Raw genomic sequence first — 26,795 nt, forward strand, 5'->3', positions numbered from 1 at the left:
TTTTCGGTGAATAGGGCCCTTGAAGAAGAGATTATTTTCCTGGAGATGGAAAGGTCAGCTTTCTACTTAAGGATACAGAATGTTGTGGAAGACTGGGGAGAGCCTCTAAGAGAGATAGTGGCAGATATTCTTGCTGGGATTCTGGATATAGATAAAGAAAATATTTTGAGAGACATAGATGACGTTTTTCGTGTACACACGAGTTATGCTAGGAGGCAGAGACTCCCGACAGAGGTTCATGTTAGGCTCTCCAAGAAGGCCCTCAGGGAAGAAGTAATCTTGAAGTCAAGAGACAAAACAATAACATTCAGAGATAGACAGTTAATAATTTTGAAACAAATCCCTAGATGGGTATGGGAACTGCGGCGAAATTACCACTTCTTAACTGCCCAGTTAAGAAAACACAAAGTGCTTTATAGATGGCTACTGCCTGAAGGGTTGCAATTTACGTGGGCAGATAAAAAGGTGAGAATTGATAATCTCAGAGATGCCAGAAACTTCCTTAATAGACATCTTAATCCCTTAGAATCGGATGTGGGGGAAGAATCAGAGAGCAAGAGTGGGAAAGAACTTTTAGAGGAGGAAGAGAGAGGGGAACCAGAACAGATAGGTGGGAGAAAGAAAGAAAGAGGACAGATACAGATAGGAGCCGAAGGACTGAGTCAAAGAGAAACAAGACAAACAAAAAAGAAACTCCAAGTAGAGGGCAAGTAGGGGTAGTAGAAGGGAGAAGGGATGGGGGAAGAGATCCATTTGATGTCAGTTAATATTAATGGGCTGAATGGCCCAAATAAGAGGAAAAAGGTCTTTAACAAATTAGTAAAAGCAGGTTTGAACATAATATGCCTTCAAGAAGTACATGTGAAAAGAGATCATCTTCATTTATTGAACTTTACCAAATTGGGTAATTTATATACATCTTTGGCGGTATCCAAAAAAAGAGGTGTTGCAATTTATGTCCAAAAGCATATAAGTTCTAGATTAATTTTTGTAGAGAAGGGAGACTTTTAATGATTGAAGTAGAAATTTGTCATAAAAAATGTTTACTGGTTTATATTTATGCACCAAATGGGAGCCAGAAAGATTTCTTCCAAAGCCTTTATAATAAATTGACAGAATATGATTATCCACACATTTGCTTATTGGGGGATTTTAATGCCATCGACGATAAAGACTATATACTTGGAAATAAGAAACAGGAGGGAGGAAAGAGAACAGCAAAGAAAAGACTGCCACCTGTTTGTCATCAAATACAAGAGGAATTTGAACTTAGAGATATATGGAGGGAAAAACTTCTGGAAGGAAGACAGTATACATATTTCTCCTCCAGGCACTCATCCTGGTCGTGGATTGATGCGGCCTGGATGTGGGGGGAACTGCGGCAGGGAACTCGAAAAGTAGAAATAGGTGTTAACGAGTGGGCAGACCATAATCCGCTCTGGATTACATGGGGAGGTTTGAAAACAAGGCCTAGGTGAAGAATGGATGTGAGGGTTCTTAAAGATGAGCAATTTTTAATCCAGGTAAAGAAGGAGATGGAATTTTTCTTTCCGGAAAATAATAATGAGGATACAAATTTTTTGAATGTATGGGATACAGCTAAAGCATTGTTCCGGGGCCTAGTGATAAATTATATAGCCAGGAAACGGAAGAAGGACAAGGCTAAACAAGATAAATTATTAGGGGATTTGGCAAGAAGTGAGGCCGCGTTACAACAGGATCCAAACAGTAGGGAATTAGGCATGAATTTGAAATTGGCGCGTCATCAAATTAATTTGTTAGATCAGGAGGACCTAGAAAAGAAAATCAGATGGATGAAACGACGACAGTTTGAAAATGCAAATAAACCGGGAAGGTGGCTTACGTACCGATTAAAAAAAGAGAAGGAAAGGAGCAGAATTCATAATTTGAGAGATAAAAATGGTGATTGGATTGTAGAGGAAGAAGGGAAGAAAAGAATAGTGCAGGAATTTTTTACCGATTTATATAGAGAAGAAGACAAATCCGAGGAGGAAATAAGGAAATATCTAGAAGAATCTGACTACCGAAAATCCCGGATTTGTCTAGAGAAATACTAGATAGGGAGATAACGGAAGGGGAAATCGAAAGGGTCTTGGGAAGACAAAAAACAGGGAAAACTCCCGGTACGGATGGCTTCCCAACAGACTACTATAAGGCACTTTGGGAAGTTTTAGGCCCCCACATGGTAGAATTATTTAACGGGGTAATTAGGGAGGGACTGACTCTGGATTCATGGACAGAAGCAATAATTACCCTTCTGCCGAAGGAGGGTAATGGCTTGTCCCTGATCCAGAACTACAGACTGATCTCACTTCTTAATGCACATTACAAATTATTTGCGATGGTATTGGCAGATAGATTAAAAGGTTTTTTAAGCCAATTTATCCAAGAAGACCAAAATGGTTTTCTACCTCGCAGGCAAATCAGAGATAATGTGAGAATAATTATGAACATTTTAGAACATTATGAAACCCACATTGATAAACAGTTGGCTTTGGACTTCGTGGATGCGCAAAAAGCTTTTGATCGAGTGAACTGGCGTTTTCTATTCGGTCTGTTACAACATATGCAATTTGAGGAGAAGCTTATTCGGGGAATTTGTACAATCTATTAGAAACAGTCAGCCAAAATCCTGATTAATGGAGAAGTTCGGAAAAAATTTGTATCGAGAAAGGAACCAGACAGGGGTGCCCGCTTTTTCCGCTTTTATTTATATTAACATTGGAACTGTTATTGAGGGAAATCAGGCGAAATTCAGGAATAAAAGGACTGCATATTAAGAATCAACAGTATAAATTACAAACATACACTGATGACCTTGTATTTGTATTGGAAGACCCTTTTATATTGGGCCCAAATTTGATTTGTGAACTAGAAAAATACGGAACTGTGGCGGGCCTAAAAGTAAATAAAGAAAAAACTAAGGCCTTGATTAAAAATTTGACAACAAAGCAGGGGAAGGAATTAGAATTGAACCTGGGGATTCCAAATTGTTAATAAATTAAGGTACTTAGGTATTATATTATCTGCTAAATGCTCAACAATCAAGGAAGATAATTATTTGAAACTTCTTCAACGAACAGAACAGGATTTAGAGAAATGGAAGAAGCTACAGATTTCTATGTTAGGCAGGATCGCGGCTATAAAATCTTATATTCTCCCAAATGGACATATTTATTTTATACAGCCTCAGCCAGATTAGACAACAAATTCTTCAAAAAGTTAAATCAAGTTGTTCTAAAATTTATTTGGCAGAATAAAAAGCCCAGAATTAAACTTAAAATGCTCCAAGAGGTGAAGGACAGAGGGGGATTTGGTTTACCTAAGTGGGAGTATTACTATCAGGCCGCAAATTTAGTTTGGGTAAGGGACTGGATTCTGCTGAAAAGGAGACGGCTGTTGGTTCTGGAAGGTTCGGGGCTGCAACAGGGTTGGCATTATTTTCTGTGGCAAGACAAGGTAAAGAAATACACAAGTTTCGCAGGTCATTATTTAAGAAATATCTTAATTGAAACATGGAAGAAAATTAAGGATAAATTCTACTCATTGACCCCCTCCTGGTTGGTCCCATTAGAAGCCACAACACATATTCTGCTTTATAACAAAGAAAAACATCTATCTTACCGAGAGTTGCTGGATAGCCAAGGTCACCTAAAAACAAGAACCGAACTAGATTTACAGGGAATGGAATTGGACTGGTGGTCTTACGCTCAGATCAACTCTAAATATAAAAAGGATAAGGAGCAAGAAGGTATAGATATGACCCTGCAGGAGATGGATAAGATCATATTAGGAAAGGAGGAAAAAATATTAGCCAAGATCTATAAACTCTTAATAAGCTATTGGATAGGTGACGAGATTGTTAAAGACTCAATGATTGCCTGGGGGAGAAATATTGCTCACTCAATCGAGTTGACGAAATGGGAAGAAATTTGGACCAGACAACTGAAATTTTTAATGGCAAACACTTATAAGGAAAATCTGTATAAGATACTGTACAGGTAGCACCTTCCCCCTGCTTGATTATCCAAAATGTTTTCTGGACTCTCCCCAAACTGTTGGAAGTGTGGGGAGGTAGGTACCTATTTTCACATATGGTGGACTTGTCCCAGGGTAATTGAATTCTGAAAACTTATTCAGAGGTGGCTGCTAGAAATCACTGGATATAAATTGCAACTGAAACCCGAATATTACCTATTAAATATTAGGCCAGACAAGATAGGCACGAGTAAATGGTGTTTAACTGTATATATTACAACTGCAGCAAGAATATGTCTCATCCAAAATTGGAAGGGGAAAGACCTACCGTCAAAAGACTTGATCTTAGGGAAAATTATTGAATATGCAGAAGCCGATAGACTAACAAGAACTTTGAGAGATCAAAAAGAATCCCCATATTTTCAATGTTGGGACCAATGGTATACTTGGCTAAATAACAGAATAAAAAGAGGATAAGGTTAGCGTAGCTTTTATTTTTTATTTGTATATTTGAACTGAAGATAATGTATTATGTAAGGTTCTCACCGCAATCTATATGTTGTTATATATTTTGTTTGCAAAAAAATAAATAAAAATTTAATAAATAAATAAATAAATAAATAAATAAATAAATAAATAAATAAATATAGATAAAGTGAAGATTTTGACAAAAATATGTTAAAAAAACAAAAAGAAGAATTGGCGGAAGTATCGAAGATGCAGGTGACAAACAAGGTTAGGTATTTGGGGATATATCTGACAGCAAGATGTAGTACACTCAAGGAGAATAACTATAATAAACTCAAACAACAGATAGTGACAGATTTGGCTAAATGGGAGAATTTACAATTACCATTGATAGGGAGGATATCAGCTATTAAGATGATATACTGCCTAGAATTCCATATTTGTTCCAGACAATTCAAATTAGATTGGGAAAAGATCATTTTGAAAATCTGAACAAAATAGTGTTAAAATATATTTGGCAGGGTAAAAAGGCGAGGATAAAATTAAAACTGTTGCAAGATGCTAGAATAAGAGGAGGTTTTGGTTTGCCTGATTGGGAACTATACTACCAAGCAACAAATTTGATGTGGATTAAAGAATGGATAATGTTAAGAAATACTAGATTGTTGACTTTAGAAGAACATTATTTGTTGGGCTGGCACGCTTTTCTTTGGTATAAGGGCACAAAAACACAGGGGTACTTTAGAAGACATTTTATACGAGAGTCTTTGCTATTAAATTGGGAGAAGATTAAAAGACAACATTATTTAAAAATTCCAGTCTGGTTATCTACTATTGAAGCATTTTCATATTCAATAACATTTAGAAAGGAACAAATGGTTAGATATAGTGAATTATTGAATGAAAAGGGTGAATTTAAATCGAAGCAAGAATTAGAAGAACAGGATATAAATATGAATTGGTTTTTGTATATGCAAATACATTCTAGATATGACAGAGATTGTAAGACAGAAGGTTTTTATAATAATTTGACTAATTTAGATAAAATTTTAACAAGTAGCGATGACAATGTAATTAAAAAATTGTATTTATTAGAGGTTAAACTGGAAAAAGAACAAGTTAAAAAACAATGATTGCTTGGGAGAAAAATTTTGCACATGGAATTGATTTAGAGAAATGGGAAAAACTGTGGTCACAAAATTATAAAATGACAATGTCAACTGCATATAAAGAAAATTTGTATAAGATGTTTTACAGGTAGCATTTACCCACGACAAGAATAGCCAGAATGTTCAAGAATAAATCTGAAAAATGTTGGAAAGATACCGGGCTCATACTACTGTATGTGGTGGACGTGTGTAGAAGCCAAAAGATACTGGACTAAAATCCACACATGGTTGGAAAAAATGGAAAAAAAACACATAGACTTTAAACTAGAGATTTTTTTATTAGGGATTGTACCAGAAATATACAATAGAGAATTGAGATATTTGATTGTGAATGTATTAACAGCAGCTAAAATTGTGTTTGCTAAAAACTGGAAAAATGAGAAAATACCAACACAATATGAAGTTATTAAGAAAATTATGGAATGTGCTGAAATGGGCAAATTGACATTTGAAATTAAAGAACAAGAAGATAAACAATATTATAAGATATGGGATTTATTTTATCAATGGCTAGAGAATAAAACATGGAAATGAAATAGGTACGAGACCATTATAATATAAGAACGGTAGAAAATAAAATACGAAGTTGTATGATTATTGTTAATTTAGGATGAAGAAATGAATGTTATAATATAAATATTCGAAAATAATTATTATGAAAAGAGGGGAAAGCCATAGTTAAATAATTAATGAGATTATACTACAAAGATACTCATTTGACTGGTAATATGAAAAATTAGATAATTAGTAAGTAATGAATATGGTGAGGAAGCATAAAAGACTTGTAACCGACCGACACACTGTTTGCAATTGTATGGATGACGGAAATATGTTTTATGTTTTGTTTTAAAAAATAAAATTTCTTTCAAATATATATATGTGGGTGGGTGGGTGAATGTGGAGGTGTGGGTGTGGGTGTGTGGGTGTGTATTGGGGGGGACCCAATAAAACTTGTCAAAAAAAAAAAAAAGTCTCTCCTGGCTTTCCCAGAAAATTACTGGTAAATACGAGGAAAATTGGAAGCTACTGCTATCTGACAGAAAGCAGAGATTTCCTGCTAGCAGGCAATTTTGAAAGTGAAAGGGCTGTCAGCCAGGAGGAATCTCAGATCCACATGCTTCAAGAGTAAAAGGACTGCTTGCTGAGGGAAAGGAAAACTGCTCCAGAAGGCTGCAGAAACAGACCTCAGATCCTGAAAATTTGAGCCCTGTTTCTGCAGCCCTTTGAAGAAGTTCCCCTCTGTGCATAGTGGGGAGGGGAAACTCCTTTGGTGAGTTTCAGGAACAAATTTGGGATCTTCAAGATCTCTGCTTCTCACCCTGTCAGAGTTTATCTGCACTCTGCGTGTAGAGAAATTATCTTCTATGTACAGAAAGTTGTGTAGATTAATGAAGCTCAGATCCCGAAGATCCTAGCTCCATTCCTACTGTGCACTGGAACTGTTTCTTTCCATGTACAAAGGAGACCTGAACTTAGCAGGCAGCTTTTTCGCTCTGTCTGCTTAACATCCTAGAAATTATATGGGCATGTCACTTAACGACAGCTTCACTCAACAACTTGTCCCAACTGTGATCCCAAACCCATAAATCACAAGTTCATTTTTTTCAGCAAAAAGTTCATAAGGGGTTTCCAGTCAGTAATAAATGTAGTTATTGTCCTTTCTATAATCAAACAAGTCAATTTTGCCATTTCTGCTCATTCTGTCATCTTCATCAGCTATTCTTACATTGTGGGTATTTCAGAGTCTTTTTATTTTTGTGCATATAATAATCTCGAAGCAGTTACACTCTTCCATAACTCTTTTTTATCCATTAGTACCAACAAGAATAGTTCTGGTTTCAACTGAATATTAATATTTAAAATATTTTGTATCACTATATATATTTGTATCTATTTTTTTTGTAATTTACCAGGCTTGATAAAATGATTTTTCTTTATTTTCTACATTTCCAACATAAACTTGAAGTATCCTCATACATTCTAAATAATTGTAGTTATTGCAGTTACAATTATTGCAATAATTGTAGTTATATGCCAACAGTGAATCATTTTATAAAAGTTCCCTTTTAAATTGTGGCATAATGTAAATTTTAATGCTTTCAGCCACATATTTTCGCATCATTTTATCAGTATATTATATCCAATTTTTTCTTATCCCATTCTATCATAACTATTTCACTTGTTCCTCTATTTTAGATTTCAGGAAAGTTTATAAATTTTAGCAATTACCTGTTCATCATTTGTACACAGTTCAATTTCAAATCATGTCTTGTGCTATTACCTACCTCAGATTATTCATATGAAAACCATTGGAAACTATATCGCTCCGTATCCTCTATTTCATCTTATATCTCCATGCTCTTATTGAAACATCTATCTATATGTTAACCATTTGTCTTTGCCTATTAAAATCCGTAAAGGCATTTGGAGTACAATCTGAGTTAATATCTATTCCAGATTCTCAATATGGCACTTCTAAAATAGTGATTTTTTTAAAAAAGCTACATTAATTTTAACCTTATCAAACCACAGAAAGCCATGTAATCCAAACTTAGGCCATGTCTTGTAGTAACTTTTTCTGTTTATCAAGCCACTTTGTAACATAACTTTAGATTATTAAATTACTTACCATATTTGACAGACCTACTCTGTCTTTGGGAACCACCAATGAAATATCAAAAGTTGCCTTGATAGCTGGCTCATCCCAACAAGGAAAGGCCCTGCGAGCATCAGTGGCCTGCAGGAAAGAAAAAAAGCAGCATTAAAAAGCCAAAATATTTGAGGCATTCTGACAGAACCAAGAACTGTCATATTCAGTATTCAAAAGAATACATATACATACACAATCAAAAGGGGGAAAGAGCGTATTTTTGGAAAATGATTGGTAAAAGAAGAGTCACAAGCAGAAATTGCAGAAACTGAAAAGAATTTTTAAAAATACCAATTTGATACAGCCAATTAATATTAACAGGACAAGTAAACTATAAATCAAAGGATTTCTTACCTCAAATTGGGTAACAGCAGCAAACCGAGTATCTCCAGAAGGGGTGATATATTTACTTCGATAGAATCCTTTCATTTTGTCATTCAATTCTCCAACAAAATCTATCTTTAATGTTCCCATCCCTGTGTTAAAAAAAGCATACACAGAGATATTATTATCCTTACTGAAAAGAAAGATGCTAAACCCAGTATATTTAAGCACAGGTAAAGTAAGAATACAACAGATTCCAAAAGTATGCAGACTCTGGGACTCTGAAGAATAACAGAGGACTGATAAAAGATGCATAAAAGAGATACAAAATGATAATGAAGGAACAATATATGAGTAAATGATAGGAGACTTGGGAGATCCAGGAAAAGAAGCTTTTAATTTTAATTACAATTCTTGGAGTATTTAACTATTCACATACATAGATTACATGCTTGTACAGACTCCTGATTGGAGTCATTTATGGCTCATAATATAGCTTAGAGGGAATCCTGCTCACCAGGTTACCATATGACTAGACACAGCTCTTAGTAATTAGTTCTTAAGAACAACATTACATACTAAAGGAAAACTGAGACCATGCAGAGAAGGAAAGATGGGTTATATAAATTCACAAATAATAAACAGTTCTTTTTCTTGTGGTCTTGATCATTCATATCGACAAGTGAAGTTTGTTAAAGCTTCTTACCTGAGGAAAGATCAGGTTATCATAGGGTGATTCTAGACTTCTATCTTTCTGGGACAAAAAGTCTAGTCTACAGTGTTGAATGAAGGTACAGGGCTGACCTAATTGCCCAGCATAACTCCAATATGGGAATGGATCAGATCAAAAACAGGCAAAGCATTAGCAGCTGTCCATTCCCAATTAAGAAGTAAGAACAAAATGAACATCCAAAAAATGAAAAAGTATTTTCAGCAATGTTGAGAGGTTAGAAAAAAGGTGGTATTGAGATTCAAGAGAATGGTCAAGAATGTCTTTGGAAGGAATTAAATAGTTGAGTACTTTGCTCCAATTAAAAGTACAGAAGGGTTTCCTCATAAAGCATTGAACTTTCCAATTCCCTGAGCACTATAAAAGTTATCTCCCATGAGAAAAGGTGAATCAGGTGAAGATGTAGGCTAAAAGAATTCTGATATTAATATAAAAGAACAAGAAAAAGGTTTTCAGAATAGAAACAGCAGGGAAATCAGAAGATAGAGAATATAGATGTGCTAGGTCTTTCATGAATCTCTTCATTAGCAGATTAGAAAGTGTAAACTCATGAAGGAAAAAAAATAGTAGAATTTTATATCTTTAGTGAAGATAAAATCCACTTCAGGTGTTCAGAAAACATCAAAATGCTATTCCACGAATACTGCATGAGATTAATTTAATGTTTGGGGCTGGTTCCTCAAAGATTTCCATTTGGCCATGCAGGAACCTCTTGTGGAAGGTTTCTAAAAGTACATTTTCTGTTTCTAGCTATGAGCCTGTTTATTGCCAAAAATCAGAAGTTTTGGACAGAAGAGCCATTAAACGTGGTTCTGTGATTACAGGACATTGCCATGTTACCAGGCACCCAAAGTCCCAAGATATGTCTACTATAATTTTGAATGGTTGCTACGCATCTCGTTATAAGTTGGGGACTATTGTAAGAAAACAAAGAGTATTAAGCAATAAACCAAAAAGAAAAGAAATAAAACAATAAAGCGAGAGGAAAGCATTTCCCATAAATCAACAGCAGAAAAATTGGAAATGCCTAATGCCAACATATTCTGCTGACACTTTGAGGACAAATCTATAGGAATTGTTTTAGTAAGATAACACACTGTACTGTACTTAAAAAGCCAAATTGCTTACATCTCTATAAATCAGCTTGATGAAGTCCATATCATTCAACTAAAAACTGATTTTCCCCACACCTTGCTATAGTTGAAGCAAAGGTAAACCTTCTTGTAATTTCTTATGTTCTCCATTATCCATTTTACATTACTTATATATTCTTATGTCCTACTAGTTAATTTAACTTGGCTCTTCAAGTTGTTCCTTTTAAGATCTTAATCAAAACTTTGCTTACATGAATTAATGTAACTTTATTAATGTCGTTGGAAGACAAAGCCCAGATCAAAGCCTTGAAGCAAACGAACTGATCTCCTAAATAATTAGTGTGGAAGTTCCGAAGACTGGCCAGAAAGCTGAGGGACTGGACGGAACTCTTCCTCGTTTACCACTTCAAAGAAGCCCTTGACCCAGACCTCAGGCAAGCTTGTGGCATCAGAGGAATCCCGGAATGTATACAAGCCTGGTACAGCACAGCAGTGGCCATGGACCTGAAGATCCACCCGCATAGGAAGCCGACTGCAGAGAAACCAGCAAGAAGACCCCTGGGCCGCCGAACCCCGGCTAAACCACCTGAAGTGCCGCAGCCCACACCGGCCGGGATTATCAAGTGCTACTGGTGCAGTCAGCACAGACACAGACACAGAGTATCCAAATGCCTGGCTCCTGCCCCTGGTCAAGTCCAGACCTCCTCCACACGCCTGGTGAGAAGAACCCCGTGAAAGCCACCGGACAAAAGGAAAATTGCCAACCAGGCTGTTGAGGCTTATCTTCTTCCAACTGAAGAAACCCTCCAGCCAGAGAAACCCCTCCAGGCTCCGCCAAGGCGAGCAGCAGAGAAGACAACCCAATGGTAAGTGAAGCCATCCACCCCTTCACTATCAAAACCCAGATTGTAGTGCCGGAAACTGGGGCCCAAAGGGAGGTAGAGGCCATCATACAGTAGACGCTGGCTGCACCAGATGCCTAATCAGTCTCTCCATAGTCCAACAGCTAGGATTAAGCACGAAATTCCTAGCGCGCCCATCCGTTTTGAACAGATTGATGGGACACTAATAGGCAGAGCCCCAGCCATACCAGTCACAGAACTTGTTTGGCTAGAAATGGGCCGCCAACGAGAACTCATCCAATTCGTCGTAGGTCCCAAAATGACCGAATTAATCATATTGGAACTCATGTGGTTAGATAAATGGGGACCGACCATTACGTGGGAAGATGACTACCGAAAACTAAAAATAGACATTGGATCGCTACCGCTCATCAAGCCAGACCATTGCCAAAAAGGCCACAAACCCCAACAGCCTCAGCAAGCCTGAAACCACAACCAATCTGCAGGCAGATTGCCCAGCAGCCCACAGATGCCAAGGGAATACCAAGACCTGTCGGGGTCTTTAGCGAGAAGGACTGTAACTTTCTCCCCCCCCCTCCCCCCGCTCAACAGACTGTGCAATTGAACTCATACCAGGAGCCTAAACCAAAAGTGTACTCCATGACTCACAAAGAGATGGAAGAACTAAGGAAATACAGCATGGGTTTTTATCCAGCATGCAAAATCCAAAGTGGCAGCCCCAGTACTAGTTAAAGAAAAAAAGATGAGGGGTGGGGTGGGGGGAATAAGGCTTTGTGTTGATTTTCATGGATTTAATGCCATGTGCATGGAGAACACCTACCCCCTCCCCCTCATGAAGGACATGCTAAGTCATTTAGCCAACAGCAAGGTGTTCACCAAACTGGACTTGAGAAAAGAATCTCAAGAATCGCATAAGAATCAAAGAAGGAGACTAATGGAAGACCGCCTTTAACTGTTCGCTTGGCAGTTTCCAATTCAAAGTCATGCCATTTGGTCTGCAAGGAGCCCCAGCAGTTTTCATGCAACTAATAAATGAGGTGCTACATGAGCACCTATACAAAGGGGTCCTAGTTTAGCTAGATGACATTCTTATATTCAGCGAAATTATCGAAGAGCATGTAAAGCTAGTGCGACAAGTGCTGAAAACACTCCTAGCCACAAAGCTCTATGTGAAACTGTCAAAATGTGAATTCTATAAAACCTCCCTAGATTATCTAGGCTACTGAATATCCAGCGGAGGGATAGAAATGGACCCAGGAAAACTGAAAGTGGTGCTGGACTGGCAACCCCCACACACCCGCAAACAGCTTCAAAGCTTTCTGGGGTTTGCAAACTTTTACAGGCAATTCATCCCAGCATTCGCAGAAGTCGCCAACAGAACTGTTAAAAACAGGACTTCCTCCCATGAAACCACAGCCGAGTCACTCGCTCGCCTGGTCAATGTACTGCCAAAGAGCCTTTAAGAAATTAAAATGGTTCTTTGCTGAGGAGCCGATCCTCCAACACCCGGACCCAGAGAGACAGTTCATTGTCCAAGCAGATGCTAGCGATGTAGCAGTAGCGGCTATGCTCCTACAAAAGGATTCACAAGGACACCTCCTGGCCTGTGCCTATGTGTCCAAGAAGCTCACTGACACCAAGAGGAGGTGGGCTATTTGGGAAAAGGAAGCCTATGCAGTCCGCTGGGCCCTCCTCTCCTGGAGACATTTTCTGGAAGGGGTTAAAGTGCCATTTGAGGTCTGGACTGATCACAAAAACCTTTCCATCCGAGCTTGAACGGAGCTACAGAATGAGCAAACACAATGGTGGAGCAATATGTAAGATGTTATGTGGATTAGCAACAAGAGAACTGGGCGGACCTGTCATTTGCAGAAGTGGCTTACAATAACACTGTGCATAGAAGCACCAGATTAACCCCCTTCCAGGTCACCAGCAGCACAGACTTTGTCCCCATGCCCAAACTGCCCAGAGAACCCCCCTCCTCCGTGACTCTGACCGAGTGGATGGAGTCGCTGAGGAAGGGGTGGGAGAACACTAAAAAAGTGCTGGCAGAGGCTGCTGAGGCATATAGAAAGCAAGCAAACGAACACCAATCTCTTCAACACCCCTTCCGTGTGGGAGATTGAGTTTATCTATCAACTAAATATAAATATAAAACTGAAGTTACCTAGTAAAAAGCTGGGACATAAGTTTTTAGGTCCATTCCCAATAGTGAAAGTAATTAACCTAGTGACAGTTCAGCTTAACCTCCCATACATTCTAGGGAAAGTACATCCTGTCTTTCATTGTAGTCTGCTAAAGTCACCGATCGGGTCAAGATTGAGATGGCAGACCTGACCAGCCCCCAAATTTATAGTGGTGCAAGGGGAAATCCATTATGAAGTAAAAAGAATTTTAGACTCTAAATTGTCGATTGCAATATTTAGTTCATTGGTAAGAGTACCCTTTGTCTGAAGCTACCTGGGTTAAAAGCCAGGATGTAAAAGCAGACAGGCTAGTGAAGCAATTCCATGATAAATAACCTGATAAACCAAAGGGTCCCCCCCGGGGGGTGGGGGGGAGAGGTGGTTAGGGAATATTGATTTAACCCCCTATGTTCATCTCGTTGCAGGACACGATCATCGGATGAGGTAGGGGTGCCCTGTCAGGCCTGGAAGCCATCTTTTGCATTGGATCTTCAGGCCTGCCACATTTAGTGCTGTGGGAAACTGGGAAGGGGGATTGTACGGAGTAGGGGAGATATATAGTCATAATAACATTCCTTTCTCTGAGAGTCAAGGACATCTTGCCCTGCACCTGGAGTGCTGTGACTGGGAGGCATCTCCAGTTGGGATAGTGCTTTGATTGGACTATGTGATGGACATGTGGGTGCAGGGGAAGGGACTTGGACTTTCTTTTGGGTGGGGAAAACCTGGAAGCTTTCAGATTCAGGTTTTCCCAGATGTGCCAGTATGACATCTCTAATAAAAAGGAACTTTGAGGAACTTTTAGCCTTGGAGTCTTCTTTTGTTGGGGATGTTACTTGGAACCCTGACAATTAAAGTATGCATCCTTTTAAATTCTGCCTTTTTTTCTCATGCAAGAATACATTCGCCATACATTTAGACCAGTCTTGTTTCATAATTTTGACACAGCTATTACCACCTTGCCACTTCTGCAACTATTTAAAATTTAACAAATGTTAGTATACACAATATTTCCTATTTCATAACTGATCTATTGCTTGTCACACTTCAGATTCTAAGAGGTTAGTCCTTGAATATTTTCTCTTTATAAAGAGGTTACAGAAGGACTGAAACATTTGCAACTTGTTTCAGTACATCCTTTTATTTTTGTTATTTACCGATTATCACAATTATTTTTGAATGTTATTTTGTAAATTTTTCTTGTTTCACTTCCTTTTCTTTCACACTCAATTGTTGATATAAAAGATGTATTTTCCTTTGTCCTTGTCTTTGTTCAAAGTTTGCCTTCAGTTGTCATACAACCTTCTTTTTATTTTTCCCAAGACAACTTTTATTTCTGAAACCACTTGGATTTATTTACTTGGGAATACCTTGGGAATATTTCTTGTCATTGCTTTCATGATGTTGCTTATTCTTTTCCCTTAACCCTTAAAATTCAGTTTCCCATAAAGTAAATATTCTAAATCTGTTCCTTATACTGATCTAACTGCATCCTTTCTAAGGTCGAGAGTAATGCTGAGCACATTGTAAGCCGCCCTGAGTCTTCGGAGAAGGGCGGCATATAAATCAAATTAAAAATAAAAAAAATAAATAAAAATAAAATCCTTCATTTTGTGGGATGCCTCAGGGATGATCCTGTCCTGTTTAACATCTACATAAATTTTCTTTGGGAGAGTTGGATGGAATATGTCCTATCTGGAGGCTGTGTGGGTCTGGATGGAAAAGATTTGGACTCAATCTTGCCAAGACCAAGTGGATCTGAAGTTTCTGTCAATTGACAGATGCTTATAGCTGTCCTGACACAAGCAAGCCAAGTATTTATTAATGCCCTATTCTCTTATCAATTTGTCTTTCTTTGACTTCTTCCAGAAGAAGCAGTTTGGATAACCTATTTATTATTATTTAATTTTGTTTCAAATATAAAATAATCTTGGAAATGCAGAGATGGAATGAACTCCCAAAACACATCCTAAGTAATGAGGGAAAAGGGGGGAAAACTATGCTCTGGCAACAAAATGTTTATTTCTTTCACTTCAGATGGGTTCCATTTAACTTCTACACAATTTTACCTTTCTGAAGCGTGCTGGGAAAAGAAAGAGTTACTTTCTCATCTTCATTCTGATAGTTGAACCCTGTGGCATGGATTTCTGAAAAAGAAAGATTATAAATAGTCATAAGCATAAGAGAAGCATTCCCTTTGAAATGGAGATTGATATACGTCAGGTCTAGATTAAAGTATTATGCAATAGTACATACATAAAAGAAATAGTTTATAATTTATTTTAATTGAAATTATGTTAATCTGGCTTACTTCAAACTCAGGATCTTCCAGGGACTCGATCCAGTTAATTTTATTTGTTTATACCTTGTCCTTCTAGATAAGCAACAATATTTCATTTTCAAAAGCATATAATAAAGTAAACATACATCTGATTTATACAGTTCACTAAGTTTCAAGGTAATTTATCTGATTTTGGTATACTCTTGTTTGCAATAAAACACAATTAAGCAAAGTTTAGTCAGTATCATAGTATATGAAATCAGTTTCATTGGTCATAGTTGCTTGTAATGTTAAGTCAAATTTCAGAGAGTTACTAAATCTAGTTAGCAGATCTAGTTGAAGCCACAAATAAGCAGTTTTCAATTTCTGTCTTATTAAATAGCAGCAAGTCACTTGGCTTTTCACCTCAGTTACTTTAGCTGCCATAATGCAGGAGGAACAAATAAAAGTAATTAGGCATTATACAAAAACGCATCAAGAATAAACCAAAATTCTTCAGAATAAATATTAATGTGGTCATAACTGTACAGACAATGAAAAACTAACATCTTAATAAAAAGTGTAGTTTTAAAGAGGAAAATTAAACTCCAGAAACATTAATTCATTTTGTAATGCTGTCAAAATTTCCAGAGTGTAATAGGCTCTGAGAGTAACCTTGGGAAAAAGGACCATAGCCAGGGAATGATCAGACAAGAGCTATATCAAACCACAGTAGTGGGTAAAGAAAACCTCTTGGAAGACAAGAGAACGAGAAGTGTTTTCAGACTTGCACGATTCTGTTACTGTAACTTTAAAATAAAGGTAGTGTTGGTACCCATGGTTTTGGTTTCCTGACTGGATGTTCTATATCTCTGTCTGTCAAATGTATATGGCTATCCATCTAATGGAAAGGAACTCTGGGAAGCATACAACAATCCAGTAAAAACTGTAAGTAAATCTGCTCAGAGTTATTCTCAATATTGAGATGGGCAGCATTTAAATTTAATAAATAGCAAGAAATAAATAACAATCACTGTTATATAACAATGATTAAAGCAATTAAAATTATAAAAACAGAGCTAAAACAAAAAAAGAGAGTAATAGAGCAGTGTTTCCCAAACTTTTGACATATGTGTACCCCTTCTATAATTTTCGTAACGCTGAGTACCCCTCATAAAAAACATATGGTACCCCTGGGGGTACGCGTACCACACTTTGGGAAACACTTAGATAACACTGCAATTCTCTGGCGTTTAAACAGCTCCGTGGCTCAACGTCAACTGTTAATGTTCCTGTTAATGTTTAAAAATGGCCGAACCCGAGCTGCGCGAAGGATGCGCAGAAGTTCCCGCCATAATGAGTTGCGATACGATGTACGATGGCCCCAGTTCCCGTGTAAAAACTGCGATACGCGCCTATTTCTTTCCTTGTTATGTGGGTGCAGCTAAGCACGGTGCAGTGGATATTCCCACATGATCCCCACCAAACTCCGGTGCAACCTACCCTACCAAACTCTTCCCGTACCCCTGGGGGTACGCGTACCACACTTTGGGAAACACTGTAATAGAGGGAAGAATGATAAGTAATGAGCCATTTCATGAGTTCACTGTCCCTAAATCCTCAAGCCTGCAATCTTCACATGTAGGGAGAAGATACCATAAAATGGGCACCAGCAGAAAAGGCCTCTTGCCTAGGGCCCACCAAATGTGGTCTCAAAGCCAATGGAATCCATAGCATATCCATTCTGTGAGATTCTATGGGAATCTATCCTTCAAATAATCCAGTAGCATGCAGCAGAGGTGTAATGTGTAGTCTACCAGAAATACATATAACCGCTTGCCTCATTTCATTTTGCACCAGCTGAAGTTTCCAAATATTCTTCAAGACCAGCCCTGCGTTCAAGACACTGCAATAATCCAACCAGAAGTAAACAGAGCATGACTACCCAAAAATGGGTGCAACTGGCATACAATACAAAGTTGTGCAAAGGTCCTCCTAGCCACAACTGTCATTTGCTTCTCAAGCAAGAGTTGTGAGTCCAGGAAAATCTCCAGATTGTGCGCAAATTCTGTCTGGGGCACTGCAACCCCACTCAGCACCAAACAGGATATAGTCCTCGAACCAGAGGACTACAAAACCCAAAGCCCCTTAGTTAGGGCCCTAACCTATAAGAACACTGTATCAATATTAAACTGAAGGTCGGTGGACAAAATAACATCCTCAGGAAATTAATGAGTTCTACCTGGGGTGACAAACCTAGGGTCCTTGAGACAACAGCTCTAGCTCTTTGCTACTCAGCAGGCAAATACACCTGCTCAGTCTGGTATAAATCAAGAAATGCTTGGAAAGTAAATATTGCTCTAAATGAAGCTAGCAGAATTATTACCGAATCCTTAAACCTGTGATGGCGAACCTGTGGCACGCAGAGCCCTCTCTGTGGGCATGCCAGCCATCACCCCAGCTCAGATCCACCACACATGCGTACGCGCCTCCCGCTGGTCTTTGGGTCTTTGCAGGTTTCCCCCAGCGCATCCTATCTTTCTCTTCCATTTCTGCCACCCATGCCTTCCCGATCTCCACAGGTTCCCCCCAGCGCTTCCTACCTTTTTACTCCATTTCTGCCACCCGCACCAACCTGGAAGCCAAAACGGGGCTCAGGGGGCACATGCGCAGGGGGCAGGGGACAGGAGGCATGGATGGGGATGCACTCGCATGCATGGGAATGCTCGTATTGCATTTTGGGGGTTCAAGCATGCACGCGTGCATTCACGTGTGCATGTACATGCTTTGGGCACCCAGCACCAAAAAGGTTAACCATCACTGCCTTAAACCTATCTCGCTAGATAAGCTCTACCATCTAGTTGGCATTGCTCCACCTGCTGTTCATAGAGAAGCAGCGGAGTGTGTGTGTCTGTATGTATGTATGTGCATGTTAGGGTGGGTTCTACTTACCTTTACTACTAGTTTGCAACAGGAGCGCACATGCGCAGATCGTACTTATGACGTTCAGGTGGGTGGGCGGAGCCTCCCGCTGCTTTTACTACCGATTCTCAAGAACCAGACAGAACCAGGAGCAACCCACTACTGGTGTGTGTGTGTGTGTGTGTGTGTGTGTGTGTGTGTGTGTGTGTGCAGAGAGAGAAAGAGAGAGACAGACAGACAGACTCTCAAATCATCAATATCAAGACAGCACTCTCTCCATGCCTACAAATAGCCCAGCAGAAAATAAAATACAGGAAAAGCTTCCTTAGGTTGACAGAAGACTTTGAAAAATTTGAAAGCACAGTGAATCTATGGAAAACTACAAGGAAACAACACTGGATGGAACCAACAGAGGAGCTGGCACCTGGGTCTGACGAAAGTTGAGAAATGTGGAAATCGTTGAATAGACTGTGCAATGGATGCAACAAGAGCCACTCTGAAGAAGTGGGGTTATCCGGTTGCTTCTCTCTTTCCATTGTGGGGACATGCAGACAACAACACGTTTATATCTGCCTTTTGTGCCCTGATCAGTGTATACTTGAGGACCTCATGGCAACTCAAAATACAATTAATGTTGCTAGTTTCTGGGCAAGATTTGTTTAATTTGCACAATATTGTAACCCAGGGTTGGGTTCTACTTACCTTTACTACCGGTTTGTATTGTGCCCGCGCACTCTTCTGCGCATGCACAGAAGCTTCTGCGCATGCACAGAAGCTTCTGCGCATGCACAGATCACCTATAATGACATCTGGTTCAGTGGGCGGAGCCTCCTGCCGGTTTTACTACTGGTTCTTGCGAACCGATCCGAACCGGGGGCAACCCACTACTGTTTTAACCTTGTATTTTATATTTTAAATTTTATGTCATATACTATTTCTTATAGTGATGCATACATATAGTATGTCATATAGTGATGCTTCTGACATTACTGACCTATGGCAATAACAACAACACTTCCAAGTGTCTTATCACCAGCATCACTATCTTGCAAGGAACCTTTCTACCCAGTAGTACAGGAGTTCTAATTTACACATAAGATAAGAATTGACAACAAATTGGATGAAAAAAGAAAAAGGAGGGGAAAAAAGAGATGTGTCTTTTGCAGAATTCTATTTTTAAGCTGCATTTAAAAGCATTACCCTAGAATCTAGTAAGTTCATAATTAATAAAACTAGTCTATAATAAATTCTTTCTAGATTTAGAAGATGATATTACATTTTTAAATGGCCTCCATTTAAGTATTATTTCAGCACTAATTATTAAAATCTCAAAAAATGCCTCCCCTAGCTGGAAGAGTAATTTTCTCATTTGACAGTCCTCTAATAAAATTATAAATTCAGTTGGCAAATAAAAGAAGTTACTTCTTATCCAATGATAAGAACATGTCGTACAATACTCATAAGTCCCCAGACATCTTTAAGATTTAAGCTGCTGGTATCAAACAATAACAATTTCAGACTGCTTAATAATAAACAGTCATCTCCATCTTCTTATTTCACTTCCTGAACAAGAATTATGGATTATGGCGGAAAACCATCATTGGTTAGTTAGTAAGCCAGTTAATTCTTGAACACTATTTTACAAAACTATAAAAAATACAAAAACCTAGAAATTTTAAAAATATTTGTTAGATAGAGGCTTTCCTGCAAAAAGAAAGTGCTAATATATGCAGTAGTTCATAAGAACAAAAGTTTTGGATATATGATATCCCAGTTCCAGTTCGTAATGCCTTAGACTTAAAATTTAACTAGACAATAAAGGACCTCCAAACTTCAGAAAACCAAATCAATGAACAAAGTGATCTCTGTGAAGTACAGTACTTGTTTATTTAATAACTCGATGTCACTCACAGCAAGGTGCCACCTCACCTTGCCACAAGTGACTTCGAGTTGGCCACGCCCATTCAGTCACATGACCACCAAGCACAGCCATCAAACAAGCCATGCCCACAGTAAAAATTTTGGAACCACCCGTGTTTTGCATTATTACTTATTTTACCATCAGCAATGGTTGAGGGTAAGTACTGCAAATCCCATATGCTGAAAATCCCATATTTTGTACTGAATCATGTCCTGCTTTAATGTCATATTTACTGGATTACTCACACTGAGTTACGAATACCAGCCATTTACAGTTGGACAAAAGATTCTATGTCCAGGTTTTTTTAATGGGTAAAGATTGCAAGATAACTTTGCTGTTACAAAGAATATACCGTATTTTCTGGCGTATAAGACGACCCCAGACTTTTCCTGTTAAAATATAGGGTTTGGGCTATACTCGCCATATAAGACTACCCCTCTTCCAACGCACACCAAATAAAAATTAAAAAACATCAACTGGTTCACCCACAATGTAAAAGCAGCTGTGCTAGACCCAAAATGGCCCCTGCAACAAGCAGGAACCTCACACAGCCACAAAAAGCCCAAAAACCCAACTTTCACACTTTACGCACACAAAATTCCACATACAGCTTTGTGAGATTTTGTGTGTTTGTGTAGTTAGTGAAACACTACAGAAACACACTAAATCTCAGAAAGCTGCATAAATATTATTTTATTTTATTTTATTTTTATTTTTATATGAAAGCTAAATTTAAAACTTCCTAAACTTTAAATGGCTAGGTCTAAAAAAGAACAACTAAAAAAAACCCCAATTAACTATTTTTTTTAAAGCTCCCAAAGGGGAAAAAAACTTACCCAATAGAACAGGGGTCTCCAACCTTGGCAACTTTAAGACTTGTAGACTTCAACTCCCAGAATTCCTCAGCCAGCTTTGCTTTGCTGGCTGAGGAATTCTGGGAGTTGAAGTCCACAACTCCCTGCCTGCTTGATTGCAGGCAGGGAGCTGCTTGCTGATGGAATGGATTGCAGGCAAGCGAAGCAAGGCAAGCGTTGCAACTAGCAGCTAAGGTAAGCAAGCTGGAGAGGGAAAACTTTTTTCCTTTTACATGGCTCAGGCGATCCAAGCTGAGTTGCCTGATTAGCAGGCAACTCAGCTGGGATCGCCAGAGCTTGGATCGCCAGGGCCATTTAAAAGAAAAAAACTTTTTTTCTTTTACATGGCTCTGGCGATCCAAGCTGAGTTTCCTGATTAGCAGGCAACTCAGTTGGGATGGTCAGAGCTTGGCTCGTCAGAGCCATTTAAGGCTCGTCAAAGCCTTTCGGGCTGGTCTGCCTGGTTACAGGAGAATGACACCCGGCGTATAAGACGACCCCCGACTTTTGAGAAGATTTTCATGTGTTAAAAAGTCGTCTTATACACCGGAAAATACGGTATTTGTAGCCTATAGAATTTATATGCTGCTGATAAGAAATAGACAAAGAACTATTACTCTCTTCTTAACCAGGGAGCAAGGGAGGACCCCCTGCAGGGCAGTGCTGAGGATTTTGCTCATTTTCTGCAAGACAAAATCGCTCAGATCTGGACAGGTTTAGACTCTCACTGGGCAGGACCTGACAAGGAGGAAGCTGGTCTTGAAGGTAACATCTGGGTTGACTTTGACCCTGTATCCATAGATGAAGTGGACAGGATTATGGGTAGATTGGGGGCCTCCACGTGTTTGTTGGACCTGTGTCCATCCTGGCTTGTTGCGACAACCAGAGAGGTGACCGGTGACTGGGTCCGTGCGATTGTCAACGCTTCACTGAGGGATGGGTCTTCCCTGCCACCCTTAAGGAGGCGGTAGTCCGACCCCTTCTCAAGAAGCCAGCCGTGGATCCGGCCATTTTGAACAACTTCTCTCCCATCTCCAACCTTCGCTTTATAGTGAAGGTTGTTGAGTCCGTGGTGGCATACCAACTCCCACAATTCCTGGAGGAAATGGATTATCTAGACCCATACCAATCGGGTTTCAGGCGCGGACACAGCACGGAAACCACATTAGTTGCCTTGGTGAATGATCTCTGGAAGGCTCAGGATAGGAGTTATTCCTCCATCCTGGTCCTACTTGACCTCTTTTGATACCATTGACCATGGTATCCTTCTGCGGCGACTCGGAGGGCTGGGGGTAGGGGGCACTGTTTTACAGTGGTTCTTCTACCTCTCGGGTCGCACGCAGTTTGTCTGGGCAAGGGGACAGAGATCCTCCCGAGGCCCCTCACTTGCAGGGTGCCACAGGGGTCGGTTCTCTCCCCCTTGCTCTTTAACATCTATATGAAGCCGCTGGGTGAGATCATTTGTAGTTTCGGGGTGAGGTATCATCAGTATGCCGATGATACCCAGCTTTACATCTCCACCCTGGACCAACCTAGGGATGCCCTTTCCGTGATGTCTAAGTGCCTGGAGGCGGTGCAGGTCTGGATGGGTAGGCTCAGACTCAACCCCTCCAAGATGGAGTGGCTGTGGATACCGGCATCTCATGGTCTAGCGCCCCCATCACTTCGGATGGGAGGGGAGTTATTCACTCCCTCTGAAAAGACTCACAATCTAGGCGTCCTCCTGGATTCCCGGCTGTCTTTGGTCAACCATCTGACAGCCGTGACAAGGAGGGCTTTTGCACAGGTTTGCCTGGTGCGCCAGTTGTGCCCTTTCCTAGACAGGAATGCCCTCCGTACAGTCACCCATGGTCTCGTCATCTCTCATTTGGATTACTGCAATGCCCTCTACATGGGGCTGCCCTTGTGGTGCACCCAGAGGCTCCAACTGGTCCAGAATGCAGCCATGCAGGTTGTTACAGGGGCTTCCTGTTACTCCCGTGTTACACCTCTCCTGCGCGAGCTGCACTGGTTACCGGTGGTCTTTCGGATCTGCTTCAAGGTGCTGGTACTTACCTATAAAGCCCTTCATGGCATGGGCCCGTGGTACTTGCAGGATCACCTTCTGCCTACCTCCAACTGCCCAGTGCGCTCACATAGGACTGCCCTCCTCCGGGTGCCATCGGCCAGACAATGTCAGCTGATGGTGCCCAGGATGAGGGCGTTCTCTGTGGGCACACCGACCCTCTGGAATGGTTTACCCACGGGCCTTCGGATGGCCCCCAACCTCCGCTCTTTCTGCGGTGACCTGAAGACATGGCTTTTCCAACAAATTTGCTGATCAGATGGGAGCTTTTATCCTTGGGGATTTTAATTGAGTATTTTAGTCGTAATTTTACTGTTTTATTGTTTTATCTTTGTGAGCCGCCCCGAGTCCTTCAGGAGAAGGGTGGCATATAAGTATAAATAAACTAAACTAAACTATTAAGTACCCTTTTTTTACCATAAATGAACCTTGTACTTTGTAATATATAACACATTTTCTTTCATGTAACCTGGGTCTATGACTTATGAGTTTCCCTTTTTGGCTTTGCGGGTTGGCAGGGGGGAGAGGGGAAGGTTCTACATGAGTGGCAGGCAAGTGCGCGTATCCAGCTCCATTTGCACAACAGGTTCACGTGCCCACTGCTCATGCAAGTGGGAATGTGTGCACCCAAGCAGTCACCTACCACTTCCGTGACCTGGTTCTGAATAGCTCAAAGTATAATAAAGCTTGAGTGATTGAAGGATTGACAAATTATAGGATAAAAATGGTAAATTCCTTCTTATCCCTTAAAATGGAAGGGATAAGGGATTTTTATTAATAGATTTTTGTCATCAAGTCTTATTACACTGTCATACATTTAAAAGGTTTCTATATTCTTATTTTTAATATGTTAATGTTAATGTTAATTTTATTTATATACCGCCCTTCTCCCGAGGGACTCGGGGTGGTGTACAGCCAATTTAAAAACATACATATACAGACATCATCATTAAAAGTAATTAAAATCAATTAAACAGTTTCGGCCAAAATTTAAAACCCCAAATTAAAACTCCAATTTAAAAACCACTTAAATAGTCAGCCCCGCTTGTCGGAATAGTAGGGTCTTGAGGGCACAGCGAAAAACCCGGAAGTCACAGATTGTATGTATTTCCGGGGGCAGTTCGTTCCAAAGGGCAGGAGCTCCCACTGAGAAGGCTCTCCTCCTGGGTGTCGCCAGCCGGCATAATTTGGCCGACTGTGGGAGCGAACTGGTCGATGGGAGGCTATCGGTGGCAGAAGGCAGTCCCGTAAATATCCTGGTCCTATGCCATGGAGCGCTTTAAAGGTGGTGACCAACACAATATCTACAATGCAGCAAAATGTAATTGGCATTTAAAATGTAGCTAATAGGTTTTTTAATGTCAAATAAAGCTTCAAAACGCTTTCTACAAATTAAAATTATTATCAGAGTAATATTATGTTTGATGATTAAAATGCACAAACTGCATTTATATCCCATCCTACCTTCATCTCCTTCTGGTGCATATGAAGCTGTAATAATATCAATGTCAGCACAATTCATCACTATCTGATTGGTCGCCTGCTTCACCTACAAGAGAAAATTTTATCTCTATTACTTTTAATGTTAGATATAATGCAAATAAAAGATCAACAATAAATTGGAAAGTGCCTTTAATACAAAGGGAAAGCCCAAAATTAATATTACTGTATTTTTCATTTATAGTACAATAATAATTAAGTATATCCTACTAGAAGAATAAGACTGAGATTGCAAATGCTGCAATATCAGAATGAGCAGCTGGCCATGTAACTATCTTCCTTCACACATCTAACACAGCAAACACACTATCATGTTATCTTATAACAGATACAAGTAGGGCAAAATGGCCAACTTTTGTTTGACTGGGTCTGCATTCTTTTCTTTTAGGCTTATAAGGGCTACCATGGGCATTGCAATAACATTACAAAAGCAAATGAGATACGTTTCACTCTTGTTTGGGGAAAGTTTTATTAACTTTATTAAAATTTAAAAACAAACATATTAATTCCTCAAGCTGCTTAATACAAGTGTCTGGGGGTTTATTTCACTTCTTAAAATTTTACACTACTGAAAATCAGCAATTTGCCACCAAATGTCAATGGTATAAATTCAAGTATTTCTTGGGCGTCAAGAAACTGCACCATAGAAGAAGAAAGAATTATGAGGCATATTCAGTGTAATTTGAACAGGGAACAATAATCGAAGCAAAGTTTCAGTCATTTCCTTAATTGAATTTCTTGCATATTACTAATATATCAAAGCAAATTAAACCACTCCCTTTCTTGTCCAAGTGTGCCTTTTTCTATCCATGCCAACAATCCTGCACATTATTTACTAAATTTTATTTAATACAAAATGAAGTACACATACATATACAGGGAGTATATCTATGACACATACATATAGAAGGAGTATATCTATGAGAGTTAGAAAAACAGAAAATGTCAACAGCTACTACTAAAATTAGCAGATGAAAATTCATGGAAATGGGCTGAATTTCAAAGGACAAATCTATTCAACACGCACATTATAATCCTGGGGTCACATATGTGAGTATCTGGTTCAACAAACAGAAATAAATAGGAAACTCACAGATACTTTAATTGTCCAGGGATATTATGCCTGGAAAGCCAACATTCAATAATATCCAGTACATGCTTTCATGTTACTTTGCTTAATTGTGAAATATTTTAAGCAAATGCACAAAAACAGAAAAACACATTTCTAACTGTGATATCTTTCACTGAACTTTTAAATATGTAATTCTAGATTATCGTAGCCATTTCTGCCACCCACATTATACTTGTTAATTTGAAAAAGAGGCTGCATAAAATAGCTTAATAATTATCTGGACAACTATAGTAGCCAATATCATTATTCCAGTGAGAGCTGAAAAATTCCAAAATAGTAATAATACAAATGTGTAAAAAACCTGAAACTAATATTCAGAAATAAACATTCTTAGAACATTTAGGAAGTTACTTTTTAACCCAAACCTTATTTATGTTTCTTTCTCCCAGTACTATTCTTTAAAAACAGATTCTTACCATTGTTCCATAGTATCTGGTTGCATGCTGAATCCAACCTGCTACTAACATTTAGTATTCATGTTCAAAATCTCCTGATATAATTCTACTGCACGAATTTATCCAATCTCCTTTTAAATCACCCAAGCTCTTGATGAACACCCTGACTTAGAACAAGTAAATTATGTGCTGTGTGAAAAAGTGCTTATTTTTTTTCCAATCAATCTCTTTTCAGTCTGGTTCAGTTATTAGTTTCAAGTATT

General features: G+C 39.1%; 1 protein-coding gene across 2 annotated transcripts in view; it reads right to left on the minus strand.

Annotated features, from left to right (window-relative positions):
* The window catches only part of NPEPPS (aminopeptidase puromycin sensitive), a 112,088-nt gene that overhangs the window by 67,133 nt on the left and 18,160 nt on the right, over positions 1-26,795 (minus strand). For both annotated transcript variants that reach the window (XR_015733800.1, XM_034415614.3), the window contains exons 2-5: positions 24,970-25,054; positions 15,553-15,630; positions 8,641-8,762; positions 8,266-8,373 (exon numbers count right to left, since the gene is read on the minus strand). Coding sequence is in view for 1 of the 2 variants with exons in the window: in XM_034415614.3 (XP_034271505.2) it covers positions 8,266-8,373; positions 8,641-8,762; positions 15,553-15,630; positions 24,970-25,054 (393 nt within the window). In the remaining variant the exon portion in view is untranslated. The remainder of the gene's footprint in view (positions 1-8,265; positions 8,374-8,640; positions 8,763-15,552; positions 15,631-24,969; positions 25,055-26,795) is intronic.

The sequence above is a fragment of the Pantherophis guttatus genome, chromosome 4 (genome assembly GCF_059756535.1).
Source record: "Pantherophis guttatus breed Tessera chromosome 4, ASM5975653v1, whole genome shotgun sequence".
NCBI lineage: Eukaryota > Metazoa > Chordata > Lepidosauria > Squamata > Colubridae > Pantherophis > Pantherophis guttatus.